This window comes from Trachemys scripta, chromosome 1 (assembly GCF_013100865.1).
Source record: "Trachemys scripta elegans isolate TJP31775 chromosome 1, CAS_Tse_1.0, whole genome shotgun sequence".
NCBI classification, from domain to species: Eukaryota; Metazoa; Chordata; order Testudines; family Emydidae; genus Trachemys; species Trachemys scripta.
Window position 1 is genome coordinate 215,143,232 of NC_048298.1, and position 18,068 is coordinate 215,161,299.

The window sequence follows — 18,068 nt, forward strand, 5'->3', positions numbered from 1 at the left end:
TGTCCCATCCCCCCAAAGCTAACCTCAATGTCAGAAACAACTGAACCATTTTTGCTGAAAAACTTTAAAATGCATAACCTGAGAAGCAAGAACTGCCCGTTAATATAGGTTTAATTAGATGCCTGGTAATGATAATTTAAACATTACTGTAACTATTTCAGTGCTTGTCAGAGCATTTGAAGTGGGAGAAGGATGAACTTATTATGAAGATCTGCACAAATGGAGGGGCAGCTTGTTTGGTGTCCAGGATGGCTGGGCACAGTTTGTAAGCAGGGTTTGGAAGAATACCACTGGCTATACTTCCCACCCCATCTCCATCCCCAACTCAATCCTTGTAATAAGTGGTCTCCATAAACCAATGCAACAAAAGAATAAAAGAAAACAACCACCTATAAACACAAGTAGTTTTAAGATTTATTAAGAATACTTGAGCATAGTAGTGGCAAAACAGTTCAACATTTCATTTGTAACAGAGCCCTGATCTGCAGAGCAAGACAACAGATATTTTCTATGGTACTGAACATACTAGCAAAAGAACAGGTAAGTCAAAAGAAAGTTTGGTATGATCATGGCTAATCAGCCATAGTTTTGGGGTAGACTTAACTGCAATGTGATAAAGCTAGACATCTCTAAAATTAAGACTACAAAAGGTTAAATAATTCTATATAAAACCTTTTCTGCAGCAGGTAGGCAACAGATTCATCCTGTCACATTACGTTACAAGATTTGAAAATTAAACCAGGGCTAGAAGTTCTCAATAGAAAGATACCTGAATTGCATTTTCTTTGGATTATTGACATGGATATGCTCACCTCCACTATTCCTCTCCTTACTGATAAAAACAGTACAAGTGGATTTTTTTTAAATCCCTGAAAAGAGCTGGCATACCAAACTAAAGCAGTTTAGGTAGACACTGGAATAGAACATTAGGCTGCCTAAGATGCCACAGAAAAATAAGCACATTTAAAGTTATACCATACCATAATACAGTAAAATTGGCAGAAATCAGGCTTTTTTGGCGGGATCCCCACAATAAAACAATTTAAAGAGACTCATTTCTAAGATATGGAAAATGAAATTGTAATTAACTACACCAGGTGGAAACCTGGATATCCTCTCATGATCTATGTGTGTGAATTTTATCTTAGCTCAACTGAAGCCTCAACACCTTTAGTGTGCTGTGTCTGAGTGCTCTCCATGCTTTTAGGTCGTCAAGTCCCTTCAGAACTTGGAACTGTAATCTCCAAGAGTAAGGATTTTGATTTAGACAAACCCTTAAAATTACTAAAGGAATTTACCACCAGTACTTAAGGATAAGAGTCTCAACATTTCAACTGAAAACTTATTTTCACAATGGTTTTTGCTCCTTTGTTACTGAGTACCTGCGACTGTTGAGCAGGCAGACCACTCAGCTGGCTGCACAACAATAAAGATCTCACTTAACAGATGGTCAAGCTCCACTGTCTGTAAGGAGGTCGGAAAGCTTTAAGAAATATTTTACTATACCACTAATACTAGTGACCATTAGAATTTACATGTTAACAGATGTATTAACGTGCTTGGTTGACATGTCAAATACTGAACTATGAACAGGAAAACTGAAAACTGCAGCTCAGCAACAGAGCAGAACAGAATGATATAGTACAATGAACTTCCCGGGGGGGGGGGGGGGGGGGGGCATTTTACACACATACACCATCACTGTTTGAACTTTGGAATTTCATATGCTCCAAAATGTAGCCCACTGAATACTGTGTCAATAGTTCACTTTAATTTTGTTATGGAAGTCTCAAATTTTGTTTAAACGACCTACAAAGTGACAGACTCATGGTTAAAACTGAAGATGTAAATAAAGTTCAACAAACTTTAGTAAGTTACTTGAAAGACTAATGTATAGATACAAGATGCCTATAATTGACACATTTAGTTCTAAATGAAGCATAATCTTCTGAAAGTACAAATTCTATTAACTACCCTATGCAGAGAAGTGGTGGCTGTGGTCCCAGCTTTAGAGATTAGACATTTGAGGCAGTAGTTTAGTAGGAAGAGAACACAAGCAACTAATCTCTAATCTACAGTTATGCTGACCCCACAAAAAGTGAATTTGCCCAGCAATTTTTAATCGTGAGGTATATGAAGTAGGTGGGCATCAAGCTACCACAGAATTTCTGCCAAGTAAAAAAATATTTAACTGTTAAGGGAATACACATTTGATCGCTTATTCCAATGTTTAGTTAACAGCCTACACAAGGTTCAATATTACACAGCAGGAGAACTACCGCATTGCCCATCCAACTTATTATTAAATATAAACTAAATATGAAATATTTTAAAATTGGGCTACCTTTGGCAGCCCCACAAATATAAAAAGTTTTGAAATGGTATTGACCCTCTCGCTACAGACAAATACAGAATCAAAAAGTTACCTGTAGGAATAGTCACAGGTAAGTATTGAAGCCTCCCCTTCAAAATCCTTAAGTGTATTCATAAGAGATTTTGCAAAATGGAGCTGTATTACCCATTTACAATGAACAAAGATTAATTAGAAAACGAAAACATCTTTAAGTATGCAAGAGCTGAAGCTTTTTACCAAGAGAGTCATCTCATCATTGAGTCGCATTATTTAAAAAGGTTGACAGTGCTGGTGGACACAACCAACAGGAAAACACTAATCTCTTGCAGTTATAGTGGAACATGGCTGAACAGGTAGGACACAGATTCGCCATTGTGTGTTCTTCGGATTGCCTCAGCCAGAATCATGGAAATGTCAATAACCTAAAGCAATCAAGAAAATACAATTTATTATACCACTAACACTAGTGACTATTAGAATTTACAGCATCTTTCTTCTAAGGAACTCAAAGTGCTTTACAAACATTAACTAGATAAACCTCACCTGTGAGGACTGCTTACTATATCTATTTTAAAAATTGATAAACTGACCACTAAGAGATTAATCCAAAACTACACAGCAAGGAATACAATCCAAGTTTCCTAACAATTTTATCCACTAGATGGCATTATCTCCTTGAAGTAAGTTTACAGAACTACAGATCTTTACCACAAGTCTTGTTTCTGTTAATACCAAATTGGCTTTAGTTTATTCAATTTGACTACTGTATTATATCAGAACTTAATGTGCCTTTTGGTACTCTCAAACTGAAGTAGCTTTAAACAAACCCCAAAAAACAACACCATCACCAAAAAATTGTTTTCCCCAGAAGGAACTCCCAAGGGAACACCAGGCTTTGTGAGGTTGTCCTGAGATGCATTCAAACTTTTTTTGGTACGATGTAACTTCTGCTGTCTGGTATTTCATAAAAAAGTTATTTTAAAACTATATCCTCAATACAAGGAACAAATCAAAGACTTCAAGATAATAATTATATTGATTTCTCATATGCAAACATAACATGATGTACATTGTCAGAAGGAAAAAAAAGGGGGACTTAGTTTGACACACCAGTTAAATCACCCCCACCCCACGAAATCAACAGAGTTATTCAGGAGAAGCTGCCGTATATTAAGTCTTTTTAAAACTGACTAGATTTCACATTGGTATTTTAAAGGGACAGTCAAATTCTTCAATGTCATTTAGGAATAAATTCTACAAACAAGACAACTGTCCAGTGAATTTGTGAACAGTATCTTTTATGTCAGTGGCATGGGATCCTAGCATCAAGAACTGAATTCTAGATTTGCATTTTATCAAGCAGATGAAAAGCTACACCAAACAAACAACACAATACCTGAATCTTGGGACAATTTTTCATTTTCTCATCCTGTGGGATTGTGTTAGTTACTACAACAGCCTCAAATGCAGCATTATTGATTCGAGAAATAGCAGGGCCAGAGAAGATCCCATGAGTCAGAATAGCATAAACTTTAGTGGCTCCAGCAGACACTAACCTAAAAAACATGGGGAAAAACAGAAAAGTTTGCAATGTATGTTTGAGCACATAATTCTAGTGTTACTTAGGAAATAGCAAAACCAGATAATCTCTTGGTTTAAGATCTAGTTTACATATTGATTCTTTCAATAGACTACAAAAAAGTAATAACCCCTGTAAAATCACGTAGTACAGTTTTGAGTATCTACTAGCTTGTATGCATGACAAATAACGCAATACCCTCGGATAAACCTTAAGCTTAACACTTTTGACATCCAGTGTATTAAAAATTTAATTTTGTATGTGTTATGAGATTATATGCAACTTCTTTAGGAGGATGGGGAATGCTACTATAATTCCTCCAGTCACCAGCCCTTTGAAGCTTAACCCTGGGGAAGAGATCCATTGTCTGGTTGATTACTCATTCATGGTCTCTTCAATGGTTCAAACTGGATACTGGAGACCAGCAGACCAAAAAAAGAACATTGGAATAAATAATCTAGTGGTAAACTGACTCTCATCTTGGAAATTCCATGGTCAGGAGGGAGGGAGAGACGTGGGTCTCCATCCAAGAGGTGATGGCTGGGAGCCAGAACCCTAGAGTGGGAGCCCTTGCTGGACCACTGAGGGGAAAACACAGGTGCAGTTGAACTCCGACAGTATGGATATTAGGAAAGGCTGACCAAAAGTACATCCCAGTGAGCTCCCTACACTACACTTGCTGGTGAATAATTGTGAACTAAGTCAATGGGTGTCAGTAGCTATTGTGATGATCTAAAATAGTTACACTTTAACCAAGGTTAGTCTACAATCTGAATTCCAATACCTTTTTTTTTTTTTTTTTTTTTTTTTTTTTTTAAGTTCAAACCAAGTAGATTGCTGGAGATACAACTTACTTGAACTGCATGTATAAACTATTTAGAAATGGACATTTTCAAACATCTGTGGCAATTACTTGGGATATGGACTACATCTTTATTGTCCCGCAACTCAATTATGTTTGGAAACAATGAAGAAAGGACATAATCCTTTCCAAGTTTCAGATTTGGAGATAGAAAAAAAAAGTCACAGGATAAAAGTATTGCTTTACTGAACTCTTCACTCAGTTAACAGTGCCATCTTTTTGTGCAGGTCAGGATCTTCCTCCTGTTAATGCATTACGGTTCTCTTCACTCTATTGAACTTCTGACAATTAGGCCCCATCTCATCTCTCTACAGGAGAGGAAACAGGAAACAAGACATACAACAGTTTTGACCATCCATAAAGGGATAAAGCAGTGTCTCCTGGTTATCTAGATGCAGTTTAGGATGGTAGACAGACAAGTGAATGGGTAATAGGCCTCCCCCGGGTCCCAATATGGCCAAGGAGGAGGTGCATAAGGCATAGGAGGAGGCATCCAGGGGTGCACATACCAGCCAGGTATTGGTGGCAATTGTGGGCCACGAGTAGTTGCAGCTTTACCAGAGGTTTCTGGAAAGGGGCCTCTATAGAAGTGAAGAGAGAATCCTGAATTGACACTTTAGACTCCGAGGCAAGGTCTTCACCAGAATCCTCTTCCTCAAGCTCAGTCTGGAATGGTGGAGCATCAGGAGAGATCTGAGGTGAAACCATCAGTACCAAGTGAACTTTAGGTGATCTCCATGTCCCCTGTGTCAACAGCACATTGACACGGAGGAGCAGAGAATCGGACATCTCAGATACAGCCAGATGCCAGGGAAACCAGAACTCCTGTAGTACCAAGAGTGTTATCGGTACAGAGCCTACAGTCTGCACCAAGGTGATCGTGGCCGAGGGCGCTGACAGTACCGTAAGTCTCAGGGTGTTCAGAGGGAAGCAGTCAGAACTCCACCATGCTTCTTCGGTACTGAGAAAGCTCTTCTTGGCACCTCGATCCATTAATGGTACCACTGATCTCTCCAGGACCGAAGCTTTCCCATCTTTCAGTCTAGCCATGCCCTGGGAACCAATAACCTCACTGGTACATGATTGGAGAGCCAATGGCACCAAAGCAGCTGAAGATACTGATGACCTTGGCTTTTAGAGATTCTCTACTTATTGTGCTAGGGGAACATTCCTTTCACAGGAGTCTTGTCTCTTCCTCTTGGGAGCCCTGGAGGTTTGGGCCTCATGGAGGCAGCAGACTTGCTCAGAAACGGGAGGTGCCTTGGACTGGGTCAGAAGCCAGGTATAGAGAGCTCTCCATCATGAGGCGATGAAGCCTTCTCTGTTTTTTTCTGGCTCTTGACTTTAGTGCCAGACAAAACTTGCACCTCTGGGCAACATGCGATTCCCTGAGGCAACGATGCAGTGGGAGTGCCTGACACCAACCAGGATCTCCTCCAGGCATGAAAAACATTTGAAGCCAGCCAAACATTTATAAGAAGAAGCTATACTATTACTACTTACTAACTAATGAAACTCAAACTATTAATAAGAATAGAGGCTAAAGTTGAGGAAATCTCAACGGGACAACTGCCAGACCTCTGTCTCAGGCTGGGGCGGTTGAGAAGGAACTGAGGGTGGTTCACCCATGCAATGCTATAGCACAACAGCACAGGCCAAACGGACACTGCTAGAAGTTTCTGAACAAAGGCGCAGGGGGCACTAGTGCACCAGAGTGGAACACCCTAGGGATGCTACTCAAAGAAGAACTGGATCAGACAGAACCATTTAACTACCTGATTCAAGTTTTTGGAATTGCAGATGGTATTTCTGTAAGTTTGATGGATGGGAGATAGTAAGAGGAAAGAGGGGTCTGACTCCTCTACACTGTCAGAGACAAATAACACATCTGAGACTAGTAGCCATAATCTTGCTAAGTGATTCTTGCTTCAGTCAATTAATTAGTAATCATGGGATTGTAAGGGACCTTGAGAGGCCATCTAATCCAGTCCCCTGCACTTATGGCAGGACTAAGTATTACCTGGACCATCTTTGACAGATATTTGTCTAATACATACTGAGGTGCATTCCACTGGCCTGGCCCCTCCCAATTGCTCCTTATGGAGTTGTGACGTTATTGACATGAACTGTGACCATATAGATCATTGTTGCAACCAAGGTCCTATAGTTGCACCAAATCTTGTACAAAGAGATCGAGTAAGGTGTCTATGAAAAGGTTGTAATTTGCAGAGTATGACTATGCTGTCTGTATGTGTGTATCGTGTGTGTGTATTTGAAGTTATAAATATTGGCTATGTACTTGTATCTCAATGTGTTTGATTCTAAGTAGCATCAGTGAAGCATTTGGTCAGCTTCTTGAGAATTGGTACTTAAGTGTTTCTTGATAGGACTATTCTGAGTAACTGACAATTGACCTTGGCAGACTCCAATCCACATCTGAGGAGCCTTCCTGGGAATGTTCAGGTGAGCAATGGCTGCCACCTGCAAACTGAGTCATGCATGAACATGTGACTTGCCCATGTGACTCCAAACTCCATCTTGCTGCTGTGATTTTCCATAGTAAGAACTAAAGGGTTTCCTTCCACATGGCAGAGGATATAAAAGACTCTGGAAACCCCTCCATTTGGTCTTCATTCCTGTTTCTGACCTCTGGAGGAACTGTGCTTGAAACTGAAGCTCTGAATAAAAGGACTGAACTGCGCATCCAAGCAGGGATGTTGGTACTCCAGAGACTTAACTGGTTTAAATCAGCAGTAATCCCATCAAACCTGAAACAACCTGAACTAAGAACGTTGCAATTGTTGTGTAATTCCATTTAACCAATTTTAACTCATCTATATTTCTTTCTTTTTATGAATTAACCCTTAGATTTTAGATTCTAAAGCATTGGCAACAGCATGATTTGTGGGTAAGGTCTGACTTCTATAGTGACTTGGGCCTGGGGCTTCGTCCTCTGGGATCAGGAGAACCCTTTTTTCCTCCTGCTGTATTGGTTTTCATAATCATTCATCCCCATAAGGAGTGGTGCTGGTGGTGATACTGGGGAACTGGAGTGCCTGAAGGAATTACTTGTATGACTTCTCGTTAGCCAGTGGGGTAAAACCGAAGTCCTGCTGGTTTGGTGTGCCTTAGTAGTGAAGGACCCCCAGCCTCGGGCCGTGACTGCCCTGCTCTAAGCAATTTGTCCTGAATTGATACTCTCAGTAGAGTCCCGCCAAAGGCTGCTTTGTTACAGGAGTTCAAACTTGATTCATTACACTCTTTCTAGAGAAGGCAAGACAGACAATACAGTTCTATTTAAAAATACTGACAACAGAGTTAAACAAATTAAAAACAAAAAGCTAGCTGAAAACCTGGTTCGGCCACACAAAACCCTTTCCATCTGCTTAGTCAAGATAAGAACCATTTGTTCAGTCAGTACTGGCCCCTTTCATAAGGGGTGGAAATTTAAGTTAATTAGCTTTGTTTTTAGCGGTTTGTATCACCGAGTATCCAAAGTTGGCTAGAAAATGCAGAATAAACCTTTTCATTACATTGAAAAGAATTATGGTTTGGCACATTAATTCTTCCAAAGTCACAAGATTTTTCTGAAGACCATTATGAATAAAGATCTGTAAACTGTAAAAGCTCCATCTGATTTACTCAGCCTAAAAAAAAAATGGTGGCTATGTATATAAGAAGAGCACCTCTTTCAGCTGTAACTCTAAACTAGAACAGAGATCTTTTCCCAGAATTGCTGCATTAGATGAAGCAGGATTTCTAACAGTTAAAACAAAGCCAAATTATTTTTCCTATTTTGATTTGAGAATTCTTTTAAGTGTTTTTCGCACCACACTATCATTTATTATTTGTATTATAAGAACATAAGAATGGCCATACTGGATCAGACCAATGGTTCATCTAGTCCAGTAACCTGTCTTCGAGCAGCAGCCAATGCTTCAGAGGGAATGAACAGAACAGGTAATCACCCTGTCGCCCATTCCTAGCATCTGGCAAACAGAGGCTAGGGACACTTCAGAGCATGCTTTTGCATCACTGCCCATCCTAGCTAACAGTCATTGATAGACCTATCCTCCGTCAACTTAGCTAGTTCTTTTTTGAACCCGGTTATAGTCTTGGCCTTCACAACATCCTCTGGCAAAGAGTTCCACAGGTTGACTGTGCATTGTGTGAAGAAATACTTCCTTGTGTGTGTTTTAAACCTGCTGCCTATTAATTTCATTTGATGACTCCAATTCTTGTTTTATGAGAGGGAGTAAATAAACACTTCCTTATTTACTTTCTCCATACAAGTCATGATTTTATAGACCTCTATCATATCCTCTTTTAGTCGTCTCTTTTCTAAGCTGAAAAGTCCCAGTCTTATTAATCTCTCCTCATACAGAAGCCGTTCCATACCCCTAATCATTTTTCTTGCCCTTTTCCAATTCCAATATATCTTTTTTGAGATGGGGTGACCAGATATGTACACGATATTCAAGATGTGGGTATATCATGGATTTATATCGGGGTTCTCAAACTGGGGGTCGTTACCCCTCAGGAGGTCATGAGGTTATTACGTGGGAGGTCACGAGCCATCAGCTTCCACCCTCAAAACCCTGCTTCTCTATAATAGTGTTAAACATAAAAAATTACACCTCTACCCCGATATAACGTGACCTGATATAACATGAATTCGGCTATAACACGGTAAAGCAGCGCTGGGGGGGAGAGGGGAAGGGGCTCCGGTGGATCAAAGCAAGCTCAATACAACACAGTTTCACCTATAACGCGGTAAGATTTTTTGGCTCCCAAGGACAGTGTTATACAGGTGTATTTGGGGGGGGAGGGCACACTCAGAGGTTTACTGTGTGAAAGGGGTCACCAATGCAAAAGTTTGAGAACCACTGATTTATATGGAGGCAATATGATTTTTTTTTCCGTCTGATTATCTATCCCTTTCTTAAAGATTCCCAACATTCGGATAGCCTTTTTGACTGCTTCTGCACATTGAGTGGATGTTTTCAGAGAGCTATCCACAATGACTCGAAGATCTCTTTGAGTGGTAAGAGCTAATTTAGACCCCATCATTTATATTTATATTTATGTATAGTAATAGCAAAGGCCCCCCAAGAGGGGTCTGTCCTGCTAGGTGTACTATAAACACACAGGAAAAAAAAAAGCTGCCCTGCTCTGAATTTACAGCCTGAGGTCCCAAACCTGCAAATGTTTAAGCATGAGTAACTTTACACATGTGAGCTGACTTACGCTATGCATGGAAGTATTGGGTATTGTGACTGCCCAAGCCTCGACATGCCCAAGAATACACTATTTTACTGCATTCCAGACTGCTGCTCTGCTCAGGGAGAGTGTTTGACACCTCATTGAAGAGCATTAAAAGCCAAGACAAAGCAACCTAGGACCACTGACTCTCTCCCATGTACTGGCCTACCACCACGGAATAACAGTTTCTCTATACAGGGGCCCACAGAAAGGGGCAAGAACAACTCATGGGGCGGGAGCAGATAGCACCATGAGGCTCTATTTAAGAGTAAGGTTGCTGTCGGGGGGGGGGGGGGGGGGGGGGGGGAGGCAGGGGAAGAGGAGGGGCATGGGAGGTTTGATCCTCACCAATGTGACTTGCCAGAAGGACTCTGCCCAATCTGAAATGCTGACAGACTTTAGATTCCCGGAAGTGGTCAGATCAGACTAGGGCAGAGCGTATTCCAGAACTTCTGTTTTCAAAGTTCTATAATTCTCATGTACTTTAAATGTAAAGTCACTCTGGTTAAGAAATTTCTTTGCTAAGCCTATGTTCCTTGCTTTTCTGCTACGTTGTCCCTGAAGGGGTCAAACTGGAAACTCAAACCACAGCATAGGTGGAGCTCTAAGGGAGCATGTATAAGCAACTAGGGAGCTTGGTAGGTCTCAGACACTGATTTCAAGGGCGATGGCACTCCAGATCCCAAGGAAGAAGTCAGACATGGGGTCTGAGGCTAGGACTGCACCCTACAGATCTAGGGGGGAAAAAAACAACAACTAGACACTAGACCCAGCTGAAATGGAAGCAGCGGGGGGAGGGACCAAGCAATTTGGCCAACTTGCAACAGACTGGTGACTGTACAGTGGGGTACTGGGTCAATTTGGAACAATACTTACTTGTCTGCTGCATGACATACTGTGCCACACGTGTCAGCCATGTCATCGACAAGAATAGCTATCCTATCTTTCACATCACCAACCAAGACCATTCTGTCCACTTCGTTAGCTTTCTTTCTTTCCTTGTGAATCAGAGCAAATTCAACATTCAGTCTATCTGCGATTGAAGTAACCCTAAGTTGTAAGAAAGACACAAACATGTTTTTGAAATACACTTTTCAGAAACAAGAGGAAAAGAAATTGCATGTGCCTGCTGTAGAAATAATTGTCTTTATATTTTAAGAAAAGAGTTACAATACACCAAAACAACATTTTCAAATATCACAAAATATTGATGTGGGTAGTAGCAACAATGCTGCTCTTCTGTTAAGCAATGGGGCGTACAGCCACAGTAGCATATTCATTCTTCAGAGGTTTTTTTTTTGTTTTTTTTTTTTACTAACTTTAGTTTTCAGGCACTGAACTCTTTCCTTACAAAAGGTCACTATTCAAATATATTTAATGAGAACAGGAATGTTTAGCCATATTTGGAGCACATAGCAGAATTAATAATCCACTACTGCTTTTATATGGATGGAGAAGAGTATTCATCATTTCCCCAGTGTAAAGAGTCCATGTCAGAAAACACATTTTGATCTGGAAAAAATACAGATCAGTTATTACTTCTCACTACCCAACCTCCTCCCCACTCAGACACCCCAAACAGAATATAATATAATATTCAATTTAATATAATTCAGTTATTATATATTAAGTTATGATTTAACATGGTCTACTCATATTTGAATTATAAAGATACATATTTAAGGGTTTACTACAAAGCACTGTAAATCAGAGAACTCACCTTGAGCACAGCCAAAGCAACTAGCTGTTTAAAGCCTAGTGCTACAAGCAGACTTTGCAATACATCAAGCCCTGATGTCCCCCTAATATGAAGAAAAGATAGGCCTGTTGCCTGATCTCTTTTTCAGCACTACAAGAAAGAACAAAGACATATTGTGGGGTAGTGAAAACAGCCTTAGATTGCGTTCCCAAAAGAAAGGCTGCTGTCTAGGGGGACATCGGGGTTTGTCATATTGCAAGAAGATGGAAAGAACAGGTTATGTTTTAATTAGGAAGTAAACTAGAAAAGCTACATGTAGTTAAGAAATCCACCTCATTAGCTAAACACCAGCTTAATATTAAATGCTAAAGTTATATAGACTGCTGACTTCAAGAAAAGGAGATTTTAAAAATATCTAAAATATTTAAGTTTGAAACAAATATTGCACATCAGACAAATGCAGGCAAGTCAAAGTTTAGGTGTGTTAGTATCTTGTTGGCAAGTGCTATGCATACACAATACATCCCAACTATTCATAAGCTTCTAGTACAGTAGTTCTCAACCATAGGCCCGGGGCCACCCTGGGGGGTTGTGAGCAGGTTTCAGGGGGTCTGCCAAAATAAATCAGAGAACAGGGCCAGTAGACTTGCTGGGGCCTGGGGCTGAAGCTGAGCAACTTAGCTTCATGTGAGCCCCTGTGGTGTGGAACCCCGGGCAATTGCCCTGCTTGCTATGCCCTAATGCTGGCCCTGGCTTTTAATCTACTGGATATGCAGAAAAACAGTTGTGGCACAGGTGGGCAGTGGAGTTTTTAAGCATGTTGGGGGGGCCTCAGAAAGAAAAAGGTTGAGAACCCCTGTTCTAATAGATTATTGCAATATTTAAGCACAACTAGATGAGTTAGAAATAAGTAAATTCAGAATTGGGGCTATTTATAAAAAATGGCATTGTACAGATAACATTAGAAAAGCCTTAATATATAAAAGATCTTCACATTTAAAAATCGCATTTCAACTGAAATGGATAGTACCATAGTTGGGTTTTTTAAATTAAAAACCTTATAGCCACTTGTAAACTGGAGTAAATGAGGAGGACCTGACTAATTTCATTCTCCGTGTCTCTTTTCTGATGTTCAGCACTTGGTTAGTAATTCACAACATTCATCTACACGCTACTTTTAATTACTGAAGATTTCATAGGATGCTAAGAGTGACCTCTTGTGGACATACTGATCTCTACTAAAATATTAAATTCTAGCCACTGCATAACAAATTTTTGACAAGATTGTTTTTTAAGAATAGATTCTGATACCTTTTCATATTCAGATTGTAAAAAAAAATTAAACTGTATTTTCCTTTAAAGTTACTGTTGCAAGTATTCCCCACACCAATATTCAATTAATCTTTAAAAATAAATAATCACTCTCTCTCTTATGTATTAATAAAGACAGCCAGCATACAGAAGGCAATCTCAATCTTACTGAAATAGGGACTATTCTTATATACCACCCAAAACCACAGCTGAACCAGTATTAGAATTTAGTTTCCAGAGGGTGTCATCTTTTAAATATAATCCCAAAATGACCTCTATTTGACTACAATGGAATAAGTCAAAGTATTTTTACATTTTGGTACACTAGAGCACATATTTTCACAATAGGTCCTGACAATGCAGGAGCACAAATAATCAACAATAGTTTTATGCCTAACTTCAATCATAAAATACCTTTAATAGGCTGGCTAACAGGACAATGGATAGGGTTAGAGGAAGTGACAGAATCCAGATATTCCAAATCTGCGCAATCATATACATGTAAGCAGTGCTGTAGAAGAGTTGGTCCTTCCCTGGATATTAGAGACCAGCTGGATGAGGTAATATTGAACCAACTTCTGTTGGTGAGAGACTCAAATTTTCAAGCTTACATAGAGCTCTTTTTCAGATCTCACCAACAGAAGTTGGTCCAATAACCGATATTACCTCACCCAGCTTGTCTCTAATATATACAGCAGAACTCCATTTATCCAGACTAACTGGGACTAGGTCCAACTCTGATAATCAGAATTCCGGATAAACCGGAGAAATATGAGACGCTGCAGCATCATCTAGAAGCCACAGTAAGATCACCCAAGTCTGGCCCTGGAGTCCTGGTTGTTCGGTAAATGCAGAGAGCCTGTTAAGGGAGGGTCTGATAAATGGGGTTCTACTGTATGCAAATCCTGCTATCCCATAAATATTTCCAGATCTAGGTCAAGATCATTCATTAAAAAAACCCAACATGCTGTTCTTCCAGTAACTTGTGTTACTGCTAATTATTTTTTAGAAATCCAGAGTTAATTGTGGAGCTTGTATAAGTAGTCCTCTCTCACAGAATATAATAATTAGCTGGGTAACATACATAAACGTCTCAGTCTTCTCATGTTAAAGAATATTTTTTCCCACTTCAAGAGGCAGTGTCTGATATCTTCATGTCGTAAAGTAATGCTAAATACAGTCATGTTAAATACAAGCAAATGTTTCTTGTAAAAAAAGCCCTTTAAGCAATTAATTTGATAAAACAAAGAAGTTTTCCTGACAGCTTGTCTCTGCCACTTGGTGAATTCTACCACAAGACTGAATTGTTTCAGGCCGGGGAGCGATGGGGGGGGGGAAGAAGAGAAGGAATAAATACATCATATTGGACTGAAAAAGGAAGTCGCCTAATTGACTAGATTATCTTTGGAATGCTTTTTACAGTCTCTCTCCAAATCGGTAACTTCATTCTTCAAAACAGATTAGGTACATTAAGTAGCCAAGTGATCTCCTTCCCTTCTCTTTTTTGGCTGTTAATCATCTAAACTTGTGACAAACATGAGGCTTTGGTCAAATCCACTTTATGGCAGTCCTTCACCCGCGGGACCTTCCTGCCCAGCCCCTGAGCTCCCAGCCAGGGAGCCTAGTCCCCAGTCCCTCCACCGCTGTCCCCCCTCCTCCCACAGCCACGTCGGCCGCCGCTCCCACTGGGCAGCGTGGGGAGTGCAGCTGGCTCTGGCCGGGTGTCGGAGCTGCGAGTTCCTACTGCTGGTAAGAGGGCAGAGAGCGGGAGGGGGTTGGGTAAGGGAGCAGCAGGTCCTGGGGGGCAGTCAGGGAGGAGGGGACAGTTGGATGGGGTAGAGGTTCTGGGGGGGCAGTCAGGGGATGGAGAACAGGGAGGGTTGGGAGTGGGAGTCCCGGGGGGCCTGTTAGGGGGTGGGGATGTGGATAGGGGTCAGGAGGGCAGTCGGGGGGGTTGGATAAGGGGGTGGGATCCCGGGGGCAGTTAGGGGCGGGGGGTCCTGGGAGGAGGTGGTCAGGGGACAAGAAGCAGAGGGCAATTGGATAGGGGGTGAGAGTCCTGGGGGGGACTGTCAGGGGGCGGGGATGTGGATGGGGTCAGGGAGTTGGATGGGTTAGGGGTTCTGAGAGGGGGAATTAGGAGGTGGGAAGTGGGAGGGGGCGGATAGGGGGCAGGGGCCAGGCTGTTTGGGGAGGCATAGCCTTCCCTACCCAGCCCTCCATACAGTTGCGCAACCCTGATGTGGCCAAAAAGTTTGCCCGCCCCTGGACTAGATGACCTAACTGTTCTCCCCCTCCCTGCCACAATCTCCAAGTTTCCAGCTGATGGGCAGGGATTTCTTATCAGCAGGATGACCAACAATCTCTGCTTGAGAAGTGTTCCATCTATATGGCGTACTTTGTCACTTCACAGATAGCATGATTCAGAATTGACATCGATTTGTATTTGACCAGAACCAAACAAAAGATGATCTGCTGAATGAGTAATAATGGATGCCATGATTGAAGTAATATGCCATTAATCTAACACCTCCGCATTTCCTCCCTGCTCCCCAAGCTTGTTTAATATTTCCACCAGATTATTTTTGTGATTACACATCACTAAACTTGAGTCAATAGACTGTCAACCAGGAATGCAACAAATTTTTTAAAATTATTATTATTATTATTATTAAAGAAACATGACTCAAGTACGCTCTTACCTAAACTCCAGCAGGTACAGTGAGAGTAGGCCACATGCTTGAATAGAGAAGGGAAATGTATGTAGCTCCAGAGAGAAGCAGGAAGAGGTGCAGTAACTGTGCTAAAGGAGCATGCAGCAGGAAAAGCCTCTTTCCTCCTGTACAGGGACTCAGCTAATGAGGCCATATTCAGGGAGAGAGAAAATATTTTCTTTAGAATACGGAAAATTCCTACATATAACCAAGAACGAACTACATTGGAAGGACTATTGTTTCATTACAATGGAACTGGAGCCATCAGCATTTACAGCTACTGCCTCATACTATTTTCAGCAATAAAACAAATAAGTCAACCAAGAAGTATGAGCAAACCATTCCTTTCTGTGAAACAGACTGTGTAGTAATAGTTGAACTCTATGGACAATTTGTAGTTTGCACACTACCTTTTTGCTCCACCTGCATCAGGTGAGACTATGATACAGTTTCTCCATTCCAAAATATTCTCTTTAATCCATTGCAACACTGCAGGTTCTGCATACAAGTTGTCCACTGGAATATCAAAGAAGCCCTGAGTACAATCAGAAAAACAGTTCTTAACATACATTAGCTTTCCACTACTCTTTGTTTAGAATAAAATCATTAGAAAAAAAATAAACAATCACTTGGTCAAGTTAAACATGTAGGGTAAGCTTTTCAAAACAGGAGTACTTGTGGCACCTTAGAGACTAAAATTTATTTGAGCATAAGCTTTCGTGGACTACAGCCCACTTCTTCGGACGCATAAAATGGAACATATATTGAGGAGATTTTTATATATATATATATATATATATATATACACACACACACACACACACACACACACACACACACACACACAGAGCATAAAAAGGTGGGAGATGTCTTACCAACTCTGAGAGGCCAATTACGTAAGAGAAAAAAACTTTTGAAGTGATAATCAAGATAGCCCAGTACAGACAGTTTGATAAGAAGTGTGAGAATACTTACATGGGGAGATAGATTCAATGTTTGTAATGGCTCAGCCACTCCCAGTCTCTATTCAAGCCTAAATTGATTGTATCTAGTTTGCATATCAATTCAATCTCAGCAGTTTCTTGGAGTCTGTTTTTGAAGCTTTTCTGTTGCAAAATTGCCACCCTCAGGTCTGTCACTGAGCGACCAGACAGGTTAAAGTGTTCTCCTCCTGGTTTTTGAATGTTATGATTCCTGATGTCAGATTTGTGTCCGTTAATTCTTTTGCGTAGAGACAGTCCGGTTTGACCAATGTACAAGGCAGAGAGGCATTGCTGGCACATGATGGCATCTCTCACATGGTACCATTCCAGTGCCAGCAATGCCCCTCTGCCCTGTACCTTGGCCAAACCGGACAGTCCTTCCGCAAAAGAATTAGCGGACACAAATCTGACATCAAGAATCATAACATTCAAAAACCAGTAGGAGAAAACCAACAAGTGCCACAAGTACTCCTGTTCTTTTTGCAGACACAGACTAACACGGCTGCTACTCTGAAACTTTTCAAAACAGTGTTCTACACTGGCCTAATTCTGCTCTCACTGAAGTCAATAGTAAAATTCCCACTTACTTCATGTGCATATAGTTAGGCCAACACAAGCACTTTTAAAATCCCACTCATTAGCAATAAAGGGAAGGGAAAGCATCACTAATGACTTTACACTGTAAAACCAGAGGGTAATTTTTTGTGAAGGAGAAAAGTTATAAGCACATGGCTGAGTAAACTCATTCTCATGAAAAGCTGTATCTAAAAAGGAACTTAAGCTAAAAGTAATATCTATTATAAATTAATTTCTTATTCTTTTAATATTAAAAGAATAACTGCTAGAAATGAACACTGGTATTTCAAGACTGGGAAGTTAGCATCAGCAGTATAATGAACAAGTATTTTTTTTCCTTATAATTCTTGTACAAGATTGCAATGCAATAGTTTCCCACTTCTGAAAAACAGGTCAGATTACAAGTAAAAAGGACTTTGATCCACACTTTAAAAACTATTGTGACTGGTAGTTCTGGTTAAATAGAACCTCAAGACTGGAAAAAGCAGGTATTTGCTAGTAAGAAATAAGACAGCTTTATAGTGTTGTGTGTAGGGACACTGAAGAGTGACTACCCTGCATGTCTGGTTCTACCCTAAAGCTATCAAGCGATCAACTCTTCACTTTCATTAACACATAATTGACAAAATAGAAGTGAAGAAAGCTTCATATCTTACTGTTACATTCAATTAACCCTCATCAATTAGTATACAAGATTAGAAACCCCCATTATATTAGCAAAATACTTTA

At 40.5% G+C, this 18,068-nt stretch overlaps 1 protein-coding gene across 2 annotated transcripts in view; it reads right to left on the minus strand.

Annotated features, from left to right (window-relative positions):
* Positions 1–392: 392 nt before the first annotated feature.
* Positions 393–18,068, minus strand: part of PRPS2 (phosphoribosyl pyrophosphate synthetase 2) — a 42,878-nt gene continuing 25,202 nt past the window's right edge. For both annotated transcript variants that reach the window (XM_034757012.1, XM_034757019.1), the window contains exons 4-7: positions 16,191–16,315; positions 10,933–11,106; positions 3,750–3,909; positions 393–2,775 (exon numbers count right to left, since the gene is read on the minus strand). In XM_034757012.1, the coding sequence (XP_034612903.1) occupies positions 2,683–2,775; positions 3,750–3,909; positions 10,933–11,106; positions 16,191–16,315 (552 nt within the window). In that variant the 3' untranslated portion in view covers positions 393–2,682. The remainder of the gene's footprint in view (positions 2,776–3,749; positions 3,910–10,932; positions 11,107–16,190; positions 16,316–18,068) is intronic.